Source organism: Mauremys mutica, chromosome 6 (assembly GCF_020497125.1).
Source record: "Mauremys mutica isolate MM-2020 ecotype Southern chromosome 6, ASM2049712v1, whole genome shotgun sequence".
Lineage (NCBI taxonomy): Eukaryota > Metazoa > Chordata > Testudines > Geoemydidae > Mauremys > Mauremys mutica.
In genome coordinates, this window is record NC_059077.1 from 66,019,248 (window position 1) to 66,043,989 (window position 24,742).

At 41.5% G+C, this 24,742-nt stretch overlaps 1 protein-coding gene across 2 annotated transcripts in view; it reads left to right on the forward strand.

Moving 5' to 3' along the window:
• The window catches only part of MAN2A1 (mannosidase alpha class 2A member 1), a 213,293-nt gene that overhangs the window by 147,153 nt on the left and 41,398 nt on the right, over nt 1-24,742 (forward strand). For both annotated transcript variants that reach the window (XM_045020807.1, XM_045020808.1), the window contains 5 exons: nt 1,020-1,256; nt 1,359-1,481; nt 6,981-7,095; nt 17,895-18,028; nt 19,909-20,050. In XM_045020807.1, coding sequence (XP_044876742.1) covers nt 1,020-1,256; nt 1,359-1,481; nt 6,981-7,095; nt 17,895-18,028; nt 19,909-20,050 — 751 coding nt within the window. The remainder of the gene's footprint in view (nt 1-1,019; nt 1,257-1,358; nt 1,482-6,980; nt 7,096-17,894; nt 18,029-19,908; nt 20,051-24,742) is intronic.

Sequence of the window (24,742 nt, forward strand, 5' to 3'; positions counted from 1 at the left end):
CTGTAAGGTCTTGGATCCCTAGTCCTCTGTGTCTGGACTCTGATGTAGTCTCCATTTCTCTGTACTCAAGCTTGAGCCTTGCCTTGGAGCCAATGCCTGCTTTTGGTTCTGTTTGATAATTCTGGGAAATTTCAAACCGTATTGCATCATAGAGATTCTTCTCAATCATCATGTGCCAGTAGTTGTATTTTACTATGAACTTCGCACTGAGATTTGTCAGAAAAAATGACGTTACATGGAGCTCTGTTCAAATGTTTACTTAGCATTACTCTTTTGATCTGGAAGCCAGATTGAATTCCTATTTCAGAATCATTTTCCTACAATGTATATTATTTTCAGCCCTCTTCTAAGGGGCTAATTACTGCTAATAAATCTCAAGTGTGGGGCTCTGCAGAGGCTGTTCTAGAAGGAGAAAGGAAAGTTTACATATGGAGTTCTGGGCACATTGTTTCCAGAGACCCACCCACCCTGTTTCTCTGCTGTGAAGATCTTTATATGGCTTCTAAGTAAGCAGCAAAGAATCAGTGGCAGTTTGAGCCACATTCCATTATATACTCCAGTTCTGATCCATAATGCTATGTTAGTGTTGTGCTCCAACATTCTCTGTTTTCTATAATATTTCTGACCCTTAGCACCAATTTTATGCTCATCTCCTTAATGTGTGGTAATATGCTCAACTCAAGATTAAAGATCAAATTTCTTTATAGCAATAGACTAAAAATTGTAACTGTTGTTCATTTTAGTAAACAATGATCATGCCCTTCTGAAATATTACTAATCAGATGAATAGCAGCAAAATTTGTATTTGTGATGAAATATTAGAACATTTGATTTAATAACTTGAAATATTCTTATTAATAATCTAATACTAATTTGTGTTCTTGGAAATTTAGGCAAAATTCAGTGCTGGTGTAACTGTTGAGATGAATAGAAATGTAGCAGGCATGAATTTGGTGCAGTATGTTCAAAATTTTATTTTAATGATAGTACATTTTTAATATGTTTTCTTGCTCCAACAGATCTCTTTCATGGTGCACCTACCACCTTTAGGTCTGGGAGTTTATCAGCTTTTGGAGGTTCTGAGTTCAGAAATGGTCTTGGCTGATTATAATATATATACTAGTGGAGGAAATAATGTGCAGGTGAACCCAGATAAAGTTTTCAAGATCAAGGAGATGCAAAATTCTGCAGATGACATTACTTTAGAGAACTCCTACATGAAACTATGGTTTTCTGGGATCTCAGGGCTTCTGAAGGTGTGTTGGCTCACAATTTGAAATATTGTGTTTATTTATAAGAATATTAATGCATAAAAACTATAAATGTGTCACCCTCTCAAATTGTGATTATTTTTTTAGAAAATTAACACAAAGGAAGATGGCAAAAATCATCAAATAAAAGTGGAGCTTGCTTGGTATGGAACCACAAGTAACAGAGATAAGAGCGGGGCTTATCTCTTCTTACCAGATGGAGAGGCCAAGGTAATAGTACACATATTATGTTTGTAAATAAAGGCTTTCATCCGGAAAGATCCCCAAAAACTTTGCAAACTATATGTAGAAGCAGTAGTTGACCCACCATGGAAATATAGCTACATCTTTTGTGAAGCACATTGGAATTTTAGCAGGACACTGAAAATCCTGGCAGAAAGTGCCATGGGATTTTCAATGACCACAAGTGCCCAAGACCTCATTTTCATATCTTATGGTAAAAGTGTATTGTGGATATTCATTCATTTTTACCAGCTTTCCTTTCTCCCTATTTCTCTTTTTCTCCCTTTAGTCTGAGATTGGATATACTAAATTTATACATGGAATAACATAGTGAATATGCTAAACTTTTTTAAGATTGTAACTTTTGTGGGATGGGCTGTTATTTATGATGTGTTTATACAATATCTAGCATGATGCGGCCCAACTTTCATTGAGATGTTCAGCACTACTGCATCATAAATGATAATGAACATAAAAGGAAGAGCAAGTGACTGTCTAATTCAGCTATCATCTGCTACAAACAGGCATCGTTTTAGTTCAGCAATTATTTTTTTTAAAATCACATACTCTTTTCAGTTAACTCTTGTTTATTTTCAGCTTCCTTGGAAATTCAGAAACATGCCGTGTATCTGTACTTGTTACCATGTATATTCATATTAATGACATATTTCTCAGAATTCAAAAATATTTTTTCAGAGAAATGCTATAAACTGAATATGGTGTAGAAAACAGTTTTATAAAGGTAAATGATAGCATGCAGCTTAATATTTCTCTTCATTCTTTGTTTCAGTTTTCCTTTCGAGGAACTTTAATTGCTAATGTAGGGTCAGATTGAAGCCCTTCCTGTGTGTTTGCTCAAGGAAGAAAGGGCATGTAACATGTTTGTCCCTTGTATAGGCTAGCCATACTGTTGGTTGAAGCAACTTTTGTATTCTTGCTGCTTCCCACCACCTTAGCTTTGGGGATATGTAGGGCTCACATAGGGTACATCCCACTTCCCCTCCACTAAGTTCCTCTCTCCCTTCTGTAGTGGGAAAGGCAGACTGTGACTGAGTCATAGTCAGTTTCCTGGGGCAATGAACCAGCATGCTGCCTCGCGTACAAGGCTCCTGGTAAAGCCATCATTGAACTCTAAACAATGCATCAGTCAGGTTGACATAACTACACATCTCAGTATTCTTACGAGCCCCAGTGGAAACATGGACAGATGTCTGAGGAGGAGTACAAAAGAATAGCACGTAGGGACAAAATCAGAAAGCTAAGGCACAAAATGAGTTATACTGCGCAAAGGAGATAAGAAGAGGAGGTTTTTTAAATATATTAGGAGCAAAAGAAAGATGAAGGAAAATGTAGGCTCTTTACTTAGCAGGGAAGGAGAGCTAATAACGTATGACAAAAAGGGGGCTGAGGTATTTCTATTTTGCTTCAGTCTTCTCTAAAAAGGTAAATTTGTGACCCAATATTTAACACAATTAATATTAACAACTGGGGGTAGGAATGCAACCCAAAATAGGGAAAGAACAAGTTAAAGAATATTTAGATAAGTAAGATGTATTCAAGTTGGCAGAGCCTGATGAAATTTATCTTAGAGTACTTTAGGAACTAGCTGAAGCGATCTCGGTTAGCAATTATCTTTGAGAATTCCTTGAGGAAGGTTGAGGTTCCAGAGGACTGCAGAAGGACAAGCATAGTACCTCTCTTTAAAAGAGGAAGCAAAGAGGCCCTAGAGAATTTTAGACCAATTGGCCTAACTTCAATATCTGGAAAGATACTTGAGCAAATTATTGAACAATAAGCTTATTAGCACCTAGAGGATAATAGAGTCATAAGTAATATCCAACATGGATTTGTCAAGAACAAACCATGCCAAACCAATTTAATTTCATTCTTTGACAGGGAACTCTTCTAATGCCAGATATTTCTTTCAGGAATACCAAGAACTCCTGATTTTGAAAGACAAATAGTACAGGACTTTAAAGGAGCTTCAATAGTTAGTAACATGGGTCAGGAACCCCTATCAGATAGAGATGCCACACCCTTGCACTCCACTGTGAAGCAGCTGCTGGCAAGGACATAAAAGGTTGTTACAAGGAGGAGGGAGAAAAATTGTTGTTCTTAACCTCTGAGGATAGGACAAGAAGCAGTGGGCTTAAATTGCAGCAAGGGTGGTTTAGGTTGGACATTAGGAAAAACTTCCTAACTTGTCAGAGTGGTTAAGCACTGGAATAAATTGCCTAGGGAGCTTGTGGAATTTCCATAACTGGGGATTTTTAAGAGCAGGTTAGACAAACACCTGTCAGGGATGGTCTAGATAATACTTAGTCTTGCCTTGAGTGCAGCGGACTTGACTAGATGACCGCTCGAGGTCTTTTCCAGTTCTATGATTCTATGAAAAACCTCACCTCACTATACCAACCTTCAAGGCAGTGAGGAAAAGATATATTCTCCCCAAGGATGTATGGTCTCTCAGTTCCCCATGGGAGCTTGTGGGGAGGTAGGGACAGAGCCATAACTAGAGGGATGATTAAACACAATTATGGTACTGCCTTCCCAAAAATTAAGTGGTGGTGTTGATAATGAATTGAGCAAAAAGTTTATCAGATCATGACTGCTACACTTCACATTGTGAACTATCACCCAAAGGTCAGATGGAAAAAGGCCTCCACCCTGGATGCTTAAAGTCTGTAAGAGTGTAGACCTGGCCTGGCTTCAGGTTTGGGCAACCTTTGCAGGTGAGACAATGAAAGAATCTTTGCCCCAAGTTTGGAAGACTGTTGGTCTGCTTTGCTGTTCCATCAAAAGACTTTGGTCTCAATAGTAATAGCATTTTTAGCTCAGTGCTCTGGAGATGAGATTAGTTCTTGTAGGTACGAAGGACCTTCAGAGACTCAGTATCCCAAAAAATTGTCCTGTTTAAAATGGAAAGCTAGGCCACTGTTTTACATAAACATAGAGGGAGACACAAGGTTGTGATTCCTCTTTTGTGAAACAGTGTAGGTGTGGAGTATTGTGTGTCCTACAAGATGAGCCCCGTCACCATGTATCCGAGGGGGAAAGAGAACACAATCACAGATAGGGTTGAGATGAAACAGATCTTCACAAACTGGCAGATCAGATTTTCCTCTACTACAGGACACCCAGGGGTGGCTCTGTATTTTGCTGCCCCAAGCACGGCAGTCAGGCGGCTTTTGGCGGCACGCCTGCAGGAGGTCTGCTGGTAATGCGGATTCGGTGGCATGCCTGCGGGAGGTCCACCAGTCCTGCGCCTTTGGCGTACCTGCTGCCAAATTGCCGCCGAAACCGCGGGACTGACGGACCTCCCGCAGGCATGCCACTGAAAGCAGCCTGACTACCGCCCTCATGGCAACCGGTACGCTGCCCCGCCACGGCTTGCTGCCCCAGGCACACACTTGGAGCGCTGGTGCCTGGAGCCGCCCCTGAGGACACCAGCAGTGGATCTCATCATAAATTACCCGAACAAGAATCTCTGCTTCTCATCATGGTAACAAAAAGATCATAGTAACATGATACTCTGTAAGAGGCTGTTACATGGCTTTATACTAAACTCTGTTGTAAATGTACTGCCAAATTTCAGAAGAGACAATGGTTTGAAGATAGTAGCTCTTATTGCTTAGACAAGTATGGTTCTTTATTCTGTTGCAAATGGCCATAGTCAGTATGATTCATGCTGTTGAGTCTGGTCTCAGATTGTCACTCAGAACCACAATACCTGCTTCATCACAATATGGGAGTCTTCTCCCAAAGAGCTTGCCTTCTGACATAGAGATTCATGTGCATGGTGTATCTGAGAAGGTGGTTCTTGACTTCTGAGGTGCCAGAAGGACATTTAGCAGAAGGACATACAAGTCCAAGTGGAAAAATCTTCTAGTGCAGTACAAACAAACCCCATGGGTGGATGATGGGGAGCAAGTAGCAAGGGGCCTATTTCTACCCTCATCTTTTACATCCATGCACAATAATATTCATCTCTCTGAATCCTATAGAAATGTGCCTTTAATCTTCAATAATGACCCTTGGACTTTGGCTCCTATCCTCAGCCTTCCTACCAGTAGTCCCAGTCTGACAAACCCACTCTGGATCAGCAAACCGGGGCTAGGAGTTGAAAGTTTGAGAGGCTCTGTGCTCCTGAGACAGCTTCAGCTCCTGGACCCAGATGTCCTTCTGTCTCCTCCTAGTCCCCTGTAATGTTCAGATGGAATGGGATGGGGCAAGGCTGAACTAGAACTAAAGCTTTGTCAGGAGTGCAGTTAATGGTTCAGCTAAGTCCATGCTGTAGTGGCTCCTTCTGTGTTTTTCCGAAAGTAATTGTGAATTGAGTTTAAGCTAGGACAGACCAGTGATAGTATTTTTTCCCCGTGTGTGTGTGTGTGTGTGTGTGCGCGCGCGCACGCGTGCAAACTGGCAAGAAAGTATTAGACAACTTCAGGAATTCCCTTTCTTTTTTGGATATCCGAAATCAGGAATCCCTTGTCCAATTGACTTCAGATTTTTTAGAAACATTCTACTTTAGCTCCCACAACTGACCTCCTAATTTCCAGGTATATTTGACTATTTTGTGGATTTTAGGGGGACCGCCATCATGCTTTAAACAGATGATCTGCTGCAACTTTAACTATGGAGTGACTATATATCACTCCGTAGTGGTTGGACCAAACAGACAAAAAATTCTTCCTGTTCTTTCAGCTGCGTTCACACTTCCTGCTTTGCTCAATCCGTACATTCATTTGATATGTTAATTGTGAACAGAAACTGTGTTGAAATCAACTGTTAAAAATAAATGAAATCATCTAACAGTGACTTGAGCTTTGGGTATGAAGTCCTAAGTGTGCAAGCAGCAGCTGACAAGTATAACTTTGTGAGAGAGAAAATTGAAGCTAAAATATATGTAATCACAGTAATATGTTACTTAACAAGAACAGGAGTACTTGTGGCACCTTAGAAACTAACAAATTTATTTCAGCATGAGCTTTCGTGAGCTACAGCATCCAAAGAAGTGAGCTGTAGCTCACGAAAGCTCATGCTGAAATAAATTTGTTAGTTTCTAAGGTGCCACAAGTACTCCTGTTCTTTTTGCGGATACAGACTAACACGGCTGCTACTCTGAAACATGTTACTTAACAGTTATGTTGCTCTAATCTCCAAAATGCTTCACAAATTTTAACTCGATTTTCACAACATACTTGTGAAGTCTGTAATGAAGATTATCCTAATTTTCAGACAAGGTAGGGTTAAGAAAATTGCCCAAGACTACAAAGAAAGTCACTGTCAGAGTAGGGATTAGAAGTTATGAATTCCCAGCTCCCAGTCTTGTGTTCAGATGAACTCATCTACTATAGATGAAAAGTTATTTTTGGAGGGGTTTTAAATTAGGATTTAAACCTATTTAATAACTGATATGCTGTGGATTTTTTATCCTGAAAACAATTTTCATACCATTGTTTTAACTTTGTGTTTGTCTTTTTTCAGCCTTATGTTTTCACAGATCCACCTACCATAAGAGTTACTCATGGAAGGATTTTCTCAGAAGTTACTTGTTTTTTCCATCATTTGACACACACAGTGCGACTCTACAAAGTTCAGGGTAAGAGGTTTTAAAACTGCAGTTACATGTGTCATTTTATTTTCTGGCTAATGTTGTTGTTCAGTTTGGACCTTACGTTGGCTTTCCAGTGCTTTCGTAACTTTTTATGCTTAGTACAGTGCTGGTCTAGGAATTGCCTTCTGGTTGCAGCAGTCACTGAGTTTAAGGACAAATGATCAATTCTTGTGGCTTGCAGCAGTCACTCAACTAAAGGCAGACTTAATTCCAACAAATCTTCCTAGTGGAGGACTCCCTCAACATTGGGAAATCCTCTTATGGTGTAGGGCTGCCAAAGTGGCTCCTACACCATAGAATCATAGACTTTACGGTCAGAAGGGACCATTATGATCATCTAGTCTGACCATCTGCACAACGCAGCCCACAGAATCTCTCCCATCCACTCCTGTATCAAACTCCTAACCTATGAATGAGCTATTGAAGTCCTCAAATCGTAGTTTAAAGACTTCAAGGTGCAGAGACTCCACCAGCAAGTGACCCGTGCCCCACGCTGCAGAGGAAGGCGAAAAAACCCCATGGCCTCTGCCAATCTGCCCTGGAGGAAAATTCCTTCCCGAGCCCAAATATGGCGATCAGCTAAACCCTGAGCATGTGGGCAAGACTCACCAACCAGACACCCAGGAAAGAATTCTCTGTAGTAACTCAGATCCCACCCCATCTAACATCCCATCACAGGCCATTGTACATATTTACCACTAATAGTCAAAGACCAATTAATTGCCAAAATGAAGCTATCGCATCATACTATCCCCTCCATAAACTTATCATGCGTAGTCGTGAAGCCACTTTTGCCTCCACTGCTCCACTTGGAAGGCTGTTCCGGAACTTCACTCCTCTGATGGTTAGAAACCTTCATCTAATTTCAAGTCTAAACTTCCTGATGGCCAGTTTATATCCATTTGTTCTTGTGTCCACATTGGTACTGATCTTAAATAATTCCTCTCCCTCCCTGGTATTCATTCCTCTGATATATTTATAGAGAGAAATCATATCTCCCATCATCCTTCTTTTGGTTAGGCTAAATAAGCCAAGCTCTTTGAGTCTCCTTTCATAAGACAGGTTTTCCATTCCTCGGATCATTCTAGTAGCTCTTCTCTGTACCTGTTCCAGTTTGAATTCATCCTTCTTAAACATGAGAGACCAGAACTGCACACAGTATTCTAGATGAGGTCTTACCAGTGCCTTGTATAACGGTACTAACACCTCCTTATCTCTACTGGAAATACCTCGCCTAATGCATCCCAAGACTACATTAGCTTTTTTCACAGCCATATCACATTGGTGGCTCATAGTCATCCTGTGATCAATCAATACTCCGAGATCCTTCTCCTCTTCTGTTACTTCCAACTGATGCGTCCCCAGCTTATAACAAAAATTCTTATTAATCCCTAAATGCATGACCTTGCACTTTTCACTATTAAATTTCATCCTGTTACTATTATTTCAGTTTACAAGGTCATCCAAATCTTCTTGTATGATATCCCAGTCCTTCTCTGTATTGACAATACCTTCCAGCTTTGTGTCATCCGCAAACTTTATTAGCACATTCCTATTCTTTGTGCCAAGGTCAGTAATAAAAAGATTAAATAAGATTGGTCCCAAAACCGATCCCTGTGGAACTCCACTAGTAACCTCCCTCCAGTCTGACAGTTCACCTTTCAGTACGACCAGTTGTAGTCTCCCCTTTAACCAGTTCCTTATCCACCTTTCAATTTTCATATTGATCCCCATCTTTTCCAATTTAGCTGCTAATTCCCCTTGTGGAACTGTATCAAATGCCTTACTGAAATTGAGGTAAATTAGATGCACTGCATTTCCTTTGTCTAAAAAATCTGTTACCTTCTCAAAGAAGGAGATCAGGTTGGTTTGGCATAATCTACCTTTTGTAAAACCATGTTGTATTTTATCCCAATTACCGTTGACCTCCATGTCCTTAACTACTTTCTCCTTCAAAAATTTTTTCAAGACCTTGCATACTACAGATGTCAAACTAATAGGCCTGTATTTACCCAGATCACTTTTTCCCCCCCCCTTTTCCCCCTTCCTCCCATAGTTCATGGGAACTATGTTAGCAATTCTCCAGTCATACGGTACAACCCCTGAGTTATGTTTTGCTGAGGGACTTGCAATTTCATGTGCCAGTTCCTTTAATATTCTTGGATGAAGATTATCTGAGCCCCCCGATTTAGTCCCATTAGGCTGTTCGAGTATGGCTTCTACCTCAGATGTGGTAATATCTACCTCCATATCCTCATTCCCATTTGTCATCCTACCATTGTCCCTAAACTCCTCATTAGCCTCATTAAAGACTGAGGCAAAGTATTTGTTTAGATATTGGGCCATGCCTAGATTATCCTTAATCTCCACTCCATCCTCAGTGTTTAGCGGTCCCACTTCTTCTTTGTTTTCTTCTTATTTATATGGCTATAGAACCTTTTACTATTGGCATTAATTCCCTTTGCAAAGTCCAACTCTACATGGCTTTTGGCCTTTCTCACTTTGTATTGGTGCTAAGCCAGAGCTCATATCCAACACCATTTTATTCCCTACACCACTCAACACCCAGCACAGATGGCATTCCTGAGATAAGGGATGTAGCAGTGGTGTGGCTGGGACATCCTGTTGCTCTGGCACTGTGCAGCTATTTTAGATTAGACTGGCCTTGAGGCTGCACCTGTCCTGAGGAGCAGGCCATTGTAGAACCAGCCCCAGGAATGAGAAGTATAAATGGCTCCTTTGTGCCTCTCTAAATCTCTCTCAGCTGCATGCGGCATTTAATGGGTCCGCAATCCTGACTAGGATCTTTGGCTACCTACTGTAGAAATAATAAATAGTTAAGTAATAATTGCTAAAATGAGGGAGGGAGAATTGTAATATTTTGAGAATTTCCCAAATCTGTTCCATCACCACCTCCTCCCTATGGACATTGTCTTTTTTGTAGCTCAGTAAAACAGAAGTATAGTGTTTGGGGGAGTGCAGAGAACACATTTTATTCCCTACTTTTTTTTCCCGATTTCTTTATCATAGTGTTTGGATTTTTAAATGTAAATTATGTTGATTGGGTTAATTGCTTCTGACAGCCAGAGCTCATATCCAGCCATATTGCTCGACTTGCTTAACAAATTTTATTAATTTGTGTTTTCTTCATGGAATTGCCTCTGGAGTAGCACAGCATGCAAAGATTTGTCTATTTGAAGTCGGTTGGGAACATCAAGACAGAAATGTTGGGAATCCACTTATTGTCACATCAGAACTTTTAGTGGCATAGGCAAGCATCAACCTGGCAGTTTGTAACTTCTTAAGGGTTTGAGTTTGCATCCTGAATACATTTCTTCAAATACAGGGGTTTTTTCCTAAGTAATTATACTTGTTGTTACCCCCATGTATTGTGTCTGGAGAGAATTGATTATTTAGATGTATATTTTAAGAGATAGTCAAGGGCAATCAGTTATTGTTTAGAGTAGTCAATATTTATTTAAATATTTAAACTTTCAGCTTTGAGAACAACCTTGTTAAAATGCCACAGACACATAAGACACATAAAAGTAATTAAGCATTTGGAAAACAAGACAGGTGTGGAAAGGTTGACAGAGGAATGTATGATCAGTCTGGAGAAAAGAAGACTGAGAGGAGACATAACTCTACAAATAACTGTTTCCTTTAAGGAGGATTGTGATAAGTTAGTCTCACATGTCAATAAGAAACAATAGGTTTAAGTTGAAGCATTTGAGCAGGGGAATATAAATTAAATACCAGGAAAATCATCAGAATTCCACCTAGATATTGGACCAGGTGGAATTGTCATGATTCTAGAGATTCATAGATTGAAAAGCTAGAAGAGGGACCATTATGATCATCTAGTTTGACCTCCAACATAACATAGCCCAGAGAACCTCACCTCACCCAGTAATATATGCACAAAGCCCAGAATTTCTCTTTGAGCTATAACATATAATTTAGCAAGAAACCTAGTCCTGATTTAAAGACTTCAAATAATGGAGAATCCACTACATCCCTACATAAGTTGTTCCATAGGTTTTATTACCCTCACTGCTAAAATCTATATTTATTTCTAATCTGATTTTGTCTAGTTTCAACTTCCAGTCATTGGATCTCAGTAGGCCTTTTTCTGCTAGATTAAAGAAACCATCTGCTCTCAGAAATCTCTTCAGTATTGTGATATAGCAGGGTACAATCCAGACTAACGAGCAGCTGTCACCCTGCCCTGCAACCTCATATCTTACAATGCCTTGCTGAAATATCTTCCACCTGGGCCACTCACAAACAGCTTTCCAGCATGCAAAACTACACCCTGAGTATCTGTGTGTAACTGCAGCCTGCCTGCCACACTTGGGTTACATGCTGGCTCTCACCAGCCTTGGTTATACTGCAGGGTGACCCCAACACACCCCTAGTTTTAGATTTTCCTTCAAAAATGTATGTCCTGTACTTTCTTGGACAATACAAAATATTTTAAGTCCATTATTCCTTAAATGGAATATACCATTTTATTATCTCAGATAGTTATTTGGACACTTCTGTTTAAACACCCTGGATTAGATAAATAGTAAAATAAGTTTATTAACTACAAAGAGAGGGATGTTTTAAGTTTGTACAAGTAATGAAGTACAAGTCAGAAATGGTTATAAGGAAAATAAGGATAAAACTTTTACTAATGCCTAACTTAAACTAATCAGATTCAAGCAAAGTTTCTCACCACGTGCTTTCAGCAGTCCTACTGACCAAACTCAGTAGGTCACGATCTCTCCCCCAAAGTTCAACTAATGTTTTCTTTGTCACTTCAGATGCTCAGGGAAAGTGAGACGTGCCTTAGGGTATTTGTTCCTCCTTTTTATAGTTTCAGTTCCCCTCTTGAAAAACATTTCCAGCTGGGAACGAGGAGACAGAGTCCATATGGAAGGATGTTCTTGCTGGCTTTTTCTCAACTGTTTGAGCTTTCTTTGTTTCCCTCCCTACTTGATGATTCCCTCCCTACTTGATTGTGGGGGAGGGATAGCTTAGTGGTTTGAGCATTGGCCTGCTAAACCAAGGGTTGTGAGTTCAATTCTTGAGGGGGCCACTTAGGGATCTGGGGCAAAAATTGGTCCTGCTAGTGAAGACGGGGCTGGACTCAATGACCTTTCAAGGTCCCTTCCAGTTCTAGGAGATTGGTATATCTCCAATTATTTAAAAAAAAAAATCTGTTTGCTGCTTAAATGCAAATAAAGGCATGCACAATTCCTTTGTCTAGGAGAGACCTGTTCGCCAACTTCTGTTTGGCCAGGGCTGTGGTGTTTGGAACATGTGTTAATAACATCATATAGGAAAATCTTATAACTTAACATACAGTGTTGCCATACAAATTTTACCAGGACAATACTGATCAGAAAATTATGAGTTTTCAAGGCAGACCTTCCAAGGCATACTTTGTTATAAAGTTTTATTACAATAGTGTGTAGGTTGTGGATACAGGGGCATATTTGATCACACCTATCTAAGTACTTGCAGACTCTGATCAAGGCATCTTTAAATCTCCTCTGGGATAAACTACACAGCTTAAGTCTCTCACTGTGTACTTTCAAAACCTTGAATCATTCTTGTATCTTTTCTGATCCCTTTCCAGTTTTCCACCATCCTTTTTTAAGTGGGGACACATATTCCATAATGGTTTCACTAGTGCAGTATTACAGAGGTAATGCCACTTCTCTACTCCTCCTTGATATTGCATCCAAGGATTGCACTTACCCTCTTAGCTACAATATTGCACAGGAAGCTCATGTTCAACTGGTTACCTACTGTGACAGGGTTGGGCCAGATGGCTACAGGAGAGTGATAGAAGGCAGATATATTAGCCCCAGGTTAAGCAGGTCCTTTTTCCCTGGGTAAGGTAACAGAGGCAGTTCCAGAACAATCAGGAACTTGCTGGAACAAATTAAGGCAGACAGGCTAATTAGGACACCTGGAGCCAATTAAGAAGCTGCTAGAATCAGTTAAGACAGGCAGCCTAATCAGGCACCTGGTTTAAAAAGGACCTCACTTCAGTCAGTGAGGCATGCGTGTGAGGAGCTAGGAGTAAGAGGTGCAAGAAGCTGAGAGTGAGTAGGCATACTGCTGGAGGACTGCAAAGTACAAGCGTTACCAGACATCAGGAGGAAGGTCCTTTGGTGAGGATAAAGAGGGTGTTGGGAGGAGGCCATGGTGAAGTAGACCAGGAAGTTGTAGCTGTCACGCAGCTGTTACAGGAGACACTATAGACAGCTGCAATCCACAGGGCCCTGGGCTAGAACCCAGAGTAGAGGACGGGCCCAGGTTCCCCCCATCTCCTCAACTCCCTATTTGATATAAGAGGAGTTGATCTGGACTGTGGATCCCATCTGAGGGAAAGGTCTCTGGCCTGTCCCCTGACCCATTAGGTGAGCCAGCAGAGACTGTGGGGATTGTTCTCCTCCTTTTCCCAATGCTGGCCAGTGAAGAGGTTAGCCAAATGAACAGCAAGTTTGTGCCACTAACAAAAGGAGCCAAACTGAAGACTGCCATGAACCTCTGAGGTGAGCAAATCCGCCAGAAAGCGCAGAACTCTCCAAGGCAGAGGAGGAACTTTATCACACTACCATGACCTTAAGTTCTTTTCAATGTCACTGCATTCCCGGATTCAGCCATGTATATTGTAAGTGCGACCTACATTCTTTGTTTTTTATGTATGACCTCACAATTGGCTTTGTTAAAACACACAATGGCATCTTACCAAGCAGTCCAGATTTGTCTGTACATCTGACCTGTTCCCATCATTACTTGCCACTCAAGGTTGGATCTGAACCCTGTTAATTAGTTGTGATTTGGGAATACAAATGATGATCTGTGTCCACTATAAAAATTTTAAACTGAACCTCATGGTTTATAAGTAGGAATAGAGCTCAGGACCACCTGCTCCAAATGGCCATGTGAAAGGCAGTTCAAGTGGTTTCAGTGAAACCAGGCCTTGCTCCCCTTTCTTTAACTTTTTTCTCTTTTCTTCCATTTTGGGGCCCTAACCTTCTCTGTAACTGTTCCCTTCACTAGACCTCAATTAAACTTATCCGCATTCCTGAGCTCTTTTTCATTAGTTTTACCTGATGCAGCTCTGAGTTTCACAGAGATATTATGATCTCTTACCTCATTTCCTTACGTTTCATTAGCTCTTTCAACTTCTAGTGCAGTTATTCCAAACATAGCAATTCATTCATAAAGAGCATGGTGGGTGAATTCTTATGGTCAGCTGTGATTTCCACCATGAATACCTACAAGCACAAGAGTGGTGCTCAAAAATGCAAACTGTAGCAGGCCCATGAAAAAGATGATCAGAAAAGTGTGAGTGGTCTACAAAATAACTTGAAATATTTGACCGTGTTGCAGACAGTTCTGCTACTTACCCTTAGTTAGTGAAGATGTTGATTTGGGTTTGTCAGGCTTGTTCAGTTCTGGAGTATCTGATTCTGGCACAAAACTTGAAATTGAATTGTTGGGTCCCAGAATCTGATTTTCAGCAGAACGTTGCCCATTGGTTACTAGCACAACTGTTATAGATGTGGTTTCTGAAAGCGGTTTGGTTATTGGAAGCATGGGGCAGAATTTTGTCTTCAAGCAAGATCTGGCTGCTTGGCCACAAAAGTGACAGATTCTGTTTTGTTTTTTTGGTAGAAAATGGTCCCATTGTTCAATTAGAAAGAGCCTGTTTGCTTAGTGAACGCAAATAAAGGCAAATATTAAAATCGTGATTCTTTGTCAAAATTTCTAATGGGGAATTGCACCAGTGATCTTGGTTGATATGCACTTTGACTCTTGCCACCTTATTCTGTTTCAATTGTTTGCTTTTCCAGCCAAACTCCTTGTCTTCCTTTGCAAACTGTAAAACTGGGTTCACAAACTTTTTCCACTTTAGCAATTGATTATGTCTACATAAACGTTCAAAGAACAGGTAGAGGCAATCGCTCGCTGGATGGAAATTGCAGAATGGTTGGTAAAGGACTGCGCAATTGACAAAGATATGCAAATCTGCTATCACAAGATACAGTATTTTGCGTTATTTCTTGGATATTTTGCTGTGTTTGGGTGAGAGATTTAGTTTTGAGAAGTTCAGATGAGAAATTAGAAAGTTGTCATAATGGTAATTTTTGGTGTTTGTTTGAATTGCTTGCAAGGTGTGGTAGCATGTTGTGAAATAATATAGACACTATTAAGGCCAGTCCTATAAAAAATATTGTAGACTTTTTTTTTTGACAGATTTAGGAAAGTTTAAATACTTCTCCATTGTATTTGTATTCCAAATTCTTCCAAATGGACCAATCATATTAAATGTATTCATAAGTGATCTGGAGAAAGGGGTAAACAGTGAGGAGGCAAAGTTTGCAGATGATACTAAACTACTCAAGATAGTTAAGACAAAAGCAGATTGCGAAGAACTTCAAAAAGATCTCACAAAACTAAGTGATTGGGCAACAAAATGGCAAATGAAATTTAATGTGGATAAATGTAAAGTAATGCACATTGGAAAAAATAACCGCAACTATACATACAATATGATGGGGGCTAATTTAGCTACAACGAGTCAGGAAAAAGATCTTGGAGTCATCGTGGATAGTTCTCTGAAGATGTCCACGCAGTGTGCAGAGGTGGTCAAAAAAGCAAACAGGATGTTAGGAATCATTGAAGAGGGGATGGAGAGTAGGACTGAGAATATATTATTGGCCTTGTATGGATCCATGGTGTGCCCACATCTTGAATGCTGTGTGCAGATGTGGTCTCCTCACCTCAAGAGAGAGATTCTGACACTGGAAGGGGTTCAGAGGAGGGCAGCTAAAGTGATTGGGGGTTTGGAGAGGATCCCATATGAGGAAAGATTGGGGAGGCTAGGACTCTACAGCTTGGAAGGGAGGAGACTGAGGGGGGATATGGTGGAGGTGTATAGAGTCATGAGTGATGTTGAGAAGGTGGATAAGGAAAAGTTATTTGCTTATTCCCATGGTACAGGAACTAGGGGTCACCAAATGAAATTAATAGGTAGCAGGTTTAAAACAAATAAAAGGAAGTTCTTCTTCACGCAGCGCACAGTCAACTTGTGGAACTCCTTACCTGAGGAGGTTGTGAAGGCTAGGACTATAACAGTGTTTAAAAGAGAACTGGATAAATTCATGGTGGTTAAGTCCATAAATGGGTATTAGCCAGGAGGGGTAAAGAATGGTGTCCCTAGCCTCTGTTCCTCAGCGGATGGAGATGGATGGCAGGAGAGAGATCACTTGATCATTGCCTGTTAGGTTCACTTCCTCTGAGGCACCTGGCATTGGCCACTGTCGGTAGACAGATACTGGGCTAGATGGACCTTTGGTCTGATCCGGTACGGCCGTTCTTATGTTCTTAAATGTCTCAAGTGTTAAGGTATATGAGGTATCAAAAAATGGAGAAAACGTTGGTGACTGCTTTGTAGATTTTATTGATATTTACACCAAAACAGAAGGAAGGGTATGACAGGTTATTTTAGAGATGCTGAAAAAAGACTGTTTAGATATGGCTAATTGGAGGGGACAAAGCTATGACAAGAGTGCTAACATGGCTCTAGCATACAAAGGTGTTCAAAATAAAATTCACCAGATAAATCAGTAAGCATCTTTTGTCCCCTGTGCTGCTGACTCACTAAATCTTCTTGGAGAACCAGCTGTAATGTTTTTTCCACAAGTTATTCTAAATTCTGGAATTGTTCAAAAATTGTATACCCTGTTTTCCTCTTTTACTAGTTGTTGAAATATGTTGGAAAAACATATTAGAATTACGTTAGAAAGCCAAACCATGACAAGATGGTCAACCAGGGTAGAGGTAATGCATTTACTATGAAATTAAGTTGAGGATTTTCTTGATCTTTTGATGAGATCAAGGCTACACACAATCTTACTCTAGAATTTAAGTCTGAAGCTTATAGCTTACAAACAATATTTCTTAATTTTCTTTTCTTGTTTTGGCCAAGATGTGGCATACTATCTTATCAAAAATTAACCTGTAAGCTCCATTTTGAAACTCCTCATAGGTTATGTGTACCTAATTAACTTCTAAAATCTGGCTCTCATCCCTCCCTCCTCCATCGCCCAATAGACATACTTTGTGTTCCCAGTCACATCAAAACGAAGTCTTCAAATTCTCTGCCCTTGAAAGCTCTATTTACTCATATTCAAATGACTCTGTACTTTCTCTTCACTCCTATGATTGTATCAGAGTTGTCATAGGAATGGTAGGAGACTAGCAACAGCACGCCTACACCCGAAAAGGAGAAGGAGCAGCATCAGCATCAGGCACCAACAATTTAATGTGGAGGAGCTGCAGCAGCAACTCTAGACAATAAATGGCCTGGCCCTGTTCCAGAGGATTAGCTAGTGCTCAGGGGCAGTACCCAGCAATGATGTTGCACACTCCATTGCCTGCGGGAGTGTGCTGACTTCTATACTGGTTTTGGCTATTAGTAATCTGCTGATTTTAATAATCCACATCATTTTTCTACTCCATGTTATTGAAGCTTTCAAAATTATATGGCTAGTCTGGTAGGTAGCAGTGGTGTAGAGAGTCTCTGCTACCCCAGTCTATAATACTGGTACATGGACTGGGTTCAAAGCTTACTCCTCTCTATAAGGGTAGACTTTAACATGGAAGGAAAATTGATTGAGGGGAGTTGAAACATTGTTATGCTATGGGAAGAGCTCTATAGAACTTGGTTTATATTTTTTAATAATCAGAAATTGTAAATATACTTTTAAATTTAGGATTGGAAGGTGAGTCTCTTGAGCTGTCCAATATTGTGGACATTAGAGGAGAATACAATCGTGAGATTGCAATGAGAATTTCATCTGACGTAAACAGCCAAAACAGGTTTTACACTGACCTTAATGGATATCAGGTAATTACCATCTGTTAATTCTGAATATAGTAACTATGACAATTTAGAATCATCATGGCTTAATACTTGGTTTTTTTAGTTGATTATTTTTCTTATTCACCCAAGCAAATAATAGTTTAGAATGTGAATATTAATTATTTTGAAAGTAGGCATTGATTTAAATATATACTATTTTTCCTGACATGACTTAGATGCACTTAAATGCTATGGATGGCTTTTCCAAGATTAAAAAATGTTTATTTTAGGCTGGTTTGTCATGACAGACAGACATATGTTGTATACAAAAATTGTGTTTTGTTATAACAATATGATGGTACTAATATATCCTTTGTTTATAGACTATTATTATTATTATTTTAGTTTTGTGTGATGCTTTGGACTTCTTCAAAGATAATCTCCTCTGTGCATGAATATTGGAAGGAGGAGGAGATATTTTTAAAAATGAAGTATTTCATTTTTCATTATTTTTGAGTGCCATCACCATTGTGTGTGCTGCAGAATATGTAGAAGACTCAGATTTTTGTCTCAAACTTCAGTCTACATAGGGTACAAAAGTAGATGTTAGTCGTCATGGAAATTAGCATGTTACAAATATTGGAGAGACTTTCAAAGAGAAATATATGTTCCATTTCAAGGCAATTTAAGATTTAAATAACTTCTGAGAGTTTGTATTTTGGCATCTGCTTTGTCAGGAGGCCACGAAATTCTGCAGAATCTAAGAACCCCAACATTCCTTTTTAATACTCCCCAACATTGATAAAGTGATAGCATCCATGGCAAAGGACATAATATTTCCTGAGGAAGGTGCCTTCTTTTAAAACAGCAAAACAACCCACCAACCCCAACAAAGAACAAACCCCTGCAAACAGGAAAGTAGAATCCACCCTTAAAATGGACTTCAAAGCTACATCTGTTGTATCAAGAACATTTCTGGCAACCACATATTTTTCTCAGTCCACATTGTGATGACCTGAAAAACAGTTCTCGGGGTCAAAGCATAAAAATAAATTGAACTAAGTGGTCATTAACAAATCATCACACACACTATAGATATGTTGTATTCCTTTCCTTTTCTGTCTTGTCTATTTAGATTATAAGATATTTGGAGTGGATGCTGGCTCTTACTATATGTTTGCACAGTGCCTAGCAGGCCCCAATCCTCTTTAGCGGCTACTGCGATGCATATAATTTACGTAATAATTTATTGGAACATAGTAAGCCATAGTATTGATGATGCATCTGATGGGAAAGAATGCAGATCATTTTTCTTAGCTATGCTGGCTCTGTGGTGTTTGTAGAAGTAAAAAGTAGTAAACCCTTTTGTTTCACTATTCTCACCAGATATGATTCTGAGTACATAGGGACCCAGATCTGTCAAGTAAGAAATGGCCATTTTATTTAATTATTTCACAGTAGTACTGCACTTAAATAAAAAAATAATCAAGTGAAGTTTTAAAGAACTAAAGAATATTTAATAGTACTATACATTAATCTACGCAGATCCGTGCTAGAAATCCTAGGAATAATTTTTGCACTACTTTGAGCTTATTCACAATCTACTTTCTAAACAAGAAGAAAAAGAATTCTCTCAAAAATACTGCTCCTCATGCTAAGAGCCATTACAATTCTTTATGCAAAGAAGAACCTTTCATTTTTTGAAAACTACTTTGAACTACAAGTATGTGTAAGTTACACCACTTCTGAAGTAATGTTGGCGATAAGTCCCTGCTAAGCTGAACGATAAGGTGGAGGGACTTGCTTTGGTGTCTATCAATTGTTGCTCCCAAAGCGTATAAGATAAATGCCTAGAAAGATATTTTGTATTTTTTTACATATTTAAATATCAATGGAATGTACAGATGTTAATTTTGATATTGTAGATTCAGCCCAGAGTGGCAATGAACAAATTGCCTCTTCAAGCAAATATCTATCCAATGACTACAATGGCTTATATCCAGGATGATGGCATTCGTTTGACTCTACATTCTGCTCAGTCTCTAGGTGTTACAAGCTTGAAAAGTGGTAAGTACAGTATGGGAAAGGTTTTCAAAATCTGACCTACATATTAAATCATCTCCAGTATTCAGAGGATTGTTTCACAGATTACTGTGCTGTGTAGTATCCCTTCCTTGAGAATGTAAAGAAAAAGGAAACATTTGTACTACATCTAAAACATTACAGTTTGTAGTGTGAGGAATATATTAGGAGCATGGGAGTGGCCATTCTGAATCAGAATACTAGTGTCCAGCTACTCTAGTATCCTGTCTCCAGTAGTGACGAGCACTAGTTTCTAAGAGGAAGCCATGCGGTAGGCAGATACGAGATTTACTCCCACAGACACTCTCTTCCTAATTCCCATTAGTTAGAGGTTATTTTATGTCCTTAAGGAGATGGGATTATGTCCAATCCATTGCTCTTGGGGTTTTTTAATGTTTGCTTTTATAATTCTGGACAGTTTTGTTTATCTATAAAAGTGTTTTTTGAATCCTGCTAAGCTTCTGGCTTCAGTGATACCTTATTGCAGTGAGTTACACCATCTAATTTTGTGTTGTGTGGAAAAAGTATGTTCTTTAATCAGTTTTGAATTTTCTACCTTTTGATTTAATTGAATATCCCCTTATTCTTGCATTGTAAGAGAAGGTGAATAGAAGTTTCCTATCTACCAACCCAGTTCATAAAACTAGTTTTTAGTATTTACTTTTATGCATAAAGTGGTCATGAATAAATCCTGTTTAAGCATATGAAGTGGTGCTGAAAGATGTGTATAGTACTCTAGGTGCTATCTCAGTAGATCTTTATGTACTATCTCTCTCTCCTCCCCCCACCTTTCCCCCACTAGTTATCTAGTGCCCTGTCTGCTTTCTCGGTGTGATACAAAATAGCTTATTTTCCTGAGGACTGAAAAGCTTTAGGGCATGTCTACACTGACAAAGTTACAGCATTGGCAGTTACAGTGCCACTCAGAGAGTGCAGAAGGAAAACTGTTGTTGTGTGTTCACACTGGCAGCTGCCTGTGCAATGGCATGTCAACACTTGCGGCACCTGCAGCGGTATTCAGAGTGGTGCACTCTGGGCAGCTATCCCACAGAGTACCTCTTTCTCTTTTGACGCTAAGACTTGTGGGAAGGCAGAGGAGGTCGCAGGGCATCCTGGGTCCTGTCCCAATGCCCTGTGATGCATTGCTTCGTATTGTAGCAATTCCTGTGCTTCGGTCCACATTTGACACTGTCTTTCAACTGTTTGTGTACTGCACGGACTGCCTCTTTCGGGTTGCAGAAATGGATCCCGAACTGCTGACCAGTATGCTGCTCACTCTGACCAACATGTCACAAGTGGCAGTGGAGTTATTCCTTAAACTACAAAGGCAAGAGGAGTGTGACATTGATCTCGCCACATGTAGTAGCTACGACACGAGATTGCTTGTGGCATTCATGGAGGTGCTGACCACAGTGGAACGCTGCTTTTGGGCTCAGGAAACAAGCACTGAGTGGTGGGATCACATCATGATACACGTCTGGGATGTTGAGCAGTGGCTGCAGAACTTTGGCATGAGGAAAGCCACATTCATGGGACTGTGTGATGAGCTCACCCCAGCCCTGCGGCACAAGGACATGAGAATGAGAGCTGCCCTGTCCCTGGAGAAGAGCGTGGTGATAGCACTGTAGAAGCTGGCTACTCCAGACTGCTACCGATTGGTCGCCAACCAGTTCGGAGTGGGAAAGTCAACCATTGGAGTCGTGTTGATCGAAGTGTTCAGGGCCATTAATCGCTTCCTGCTCTGAAAGACCGTGACTCTGGGCAACATGCATGAGATTGTGGATGGCTTTGCACAAATGGGCTTCCCTAACTGCAGAGGGATGATAGATGGCACGCATATTCCAATTCTAGCACTAGACCACCTAGCCACTGAGTACATTAATCACGAGGGTATTTCTCAATGCTTCTCCAGGCGCTTGTGGATCGCTGTGGGCATTTCACAGACATTAACGCAGGCTGGTCCAGAAAGGTGCATGACGCATGCATCTGGCCTGTTCAAGAAGCTGCAAGCAGGGACTTTCTTCCAGGACTAGAAAATCACCCTAGGGGAAATAGAAATGCCCATTGTGAACCTGGGAGATCCCTCCTACCCCTTAATGCCATGGCTCACGAAGCCATACATGGGGCAACTTGACAGCAGCAAGGAGTGGTTCAACAATGGGCTGAGCAAGTGCATTTGTCCGTTTAAAAGCCCGCGGATGATGTGTGTATGGGAAGCTGGACCTGTCAATGACGATATTCCTATGCTTATAGCCATGTGCTGTACGCTCTATAATATTTGTGAAGGGAAGGGTGAAAGCTTCACTCAGGGCTGGGCCACAGCAGCTCAGCACCTGGAGGCTGAGTTTGAACAGCCAGAGACCAAGGCTATTAGGGGCACAGCACAGGGCCATAAGGATCAGGGATGCATTGAGACAGCAATTTGAAGCTGAAAGCCACTAATATTTGTTGCTATGCTTGGGATTGCAGTGCTTGTAATGCTAGGTGATGATTGGTGCACATGATGCAAGAAGGGGGCTTAACGTAATTGTTGTTTTGCAGTGGTCTTTTTGATTTCACTTAATAGAATAAAGATTGCTTTCAAACCAACACAATTCTTTTATTAAGACAACAACCGGAGGAGAGAGTCAAATGAAAAAATACGTCAGCGGGGAGGGGGATGGGGAGAAGGGAAGGTCTCAAGAAGAGTAGGAATTCCGGGAAGGCTACAGATTTATGTATGTCCAGGGATCATACCCAACCTTCTCCTTTGGAGTACAGTGTAGCAGGTGCCGTACTTCAGCAGGGCCAAACTGCAGAGGGACGGGTATTGAGTGCAGTGGGTAGTTGGAGTCCACAGTGCTGGACTGTGAGGAGGGAGGAGTGGAATGCTGTGGTAGAGACTGGAGCCAGGAGGTTGATAAGTGTGTTGGTGGTTTGTGTGGGAAAGAGTGTTGCGACAGCAGTTGCGGGGGTGGGCGGGTGTGGAGCTGCTCGGTTTGAAGAGCTAGTATCGCCTGGAGCGTGTCCATAACATTTAAGAGCCACTCCATGGCTTCTTTCTGGTGTGCCGTGTTCTCCGTTAAGTCCCTCTTCTAGCTGTCCCACCACTCCTTCAATTCCTGTTTCTCGGCAGCGGAGTGCATCATAACCTCACAGAGAAGTCCTCCTTAGTTCTTCTTGGCCGCTTTCTAATTCTGCACAGCCGTTCTGCTGCCGATAACAAAGAGGGAGGCTGGGCTCCCAAGGTCATCTCTGTGAAGTTTTAAATGCAACATTTTACAGAAGCAGTATTGTTTGCAACACAGACAACACTGATTCAGTGCTTTAGAATGCAACCAGTACTCTCACACCTGTCACTAACTGGCTGACTTCAGCCAAGCACACATGAGCCAGAAGACCCCCAAAATGGTGAGTAGCCGCGGGGGCAGGGTAAATCACTCGTCCCGGACCCTGCTGTACACTGAGCACCTGGATCTTGTGGAGAGCCAGCACTGTGGGGAGGGGGAGGCTGATAATCATTCCTGTCCCCACACTTTCCACAGGCTGTGATCATTATGGAAGATATCTCGCTGCTGAGGGTGAGCAGGGAATCGAGGGAGGGTCTTCTCCAAGCCTGCAGCTTCCGCCCTGGCCCCGATGTGGCTCTCATGTGCAGCAATGGTCCCCCTTCCCTCCCCACCGTGACGGCACAGTGGCATGGGAAAGTTACCGTTAATGGGGCAAGAAACAAAGCAGTTCTGCCAAGCAACATGCAGCAGCGGATTGCCCAGTATCTGCTCAAGTGTTTCCTGGCTATCTCTGAGGGAGATTCCCGTGAAGTGAGGGAGTCTATCAACAGCCTGTTCCGCCATTCAGACTAGGCATGCGATGGGAGACAAGCCTGCTTTCTGCAACCCTCCTGTCCCCCAACAACTTGCTTCAGCAATTCCCAAAATCAGATCCACTTACCAGGGGCCTCCTCTCCTGCTGTGACTGGCTAGGCTCCTCCAGGGTAGAAAAGAGCTCCTGGCTGCATGCATCTTTGGCCTCCAAGTCATCTTCTGCCTCTGGGTGGGTCTCTCTCCTTCCTCTCCCCCCGCCCCCGCTTCGTCCAAGATTTCCTCCTCCTTGCTCAGTCCAGGGGTGGCTCCAGGCACCAGCGCACCAAGTGCATGCCTGGGGCGGCAAGCCGTGGGGCCGCAGCGTGCCAGTCGCCGTGAGGGCGGCAGTCAGGATGCCTTCGGACCTTCCGCAGGCATGCTGCGGAAAGCAGCCTGACTGCTGTGCTTGGGGCAGCAAAATACATAGAGCCGCCCCTGGCTCGGTCCATTCTTGACTGGCATGAAAGCCAACGAAGGATCCACAGGGGCCTTCGCAGTGGAGGTGGGGTCGCCACCAAGTATCGCATCCAGCTCTTTGTAGAACCGGCAGCTCATGGGCGCAGCACCGGAGCGGTGGTTTACCTCACGTGCCTTGTGGTAGGCGTTCCACAGCTCCTTCACTTTTACCATACACTGCAGTGTGTTCTGATCATGGCCCCTTTCTATCCTGCATCGTTAAATCTGTCCGTAGTCGTTATAATTCCTATGTCTGCAGCGCAGCTGGGACTGCACAGCCTCCTCTCCCCAAATGCTGATGAGATCCAGCAGTTCGGCATTGCTCCAAGCAGGGAATCGCCTGGTGCGTGGAGCAGGCATGACCATCTGGAAAGATGTG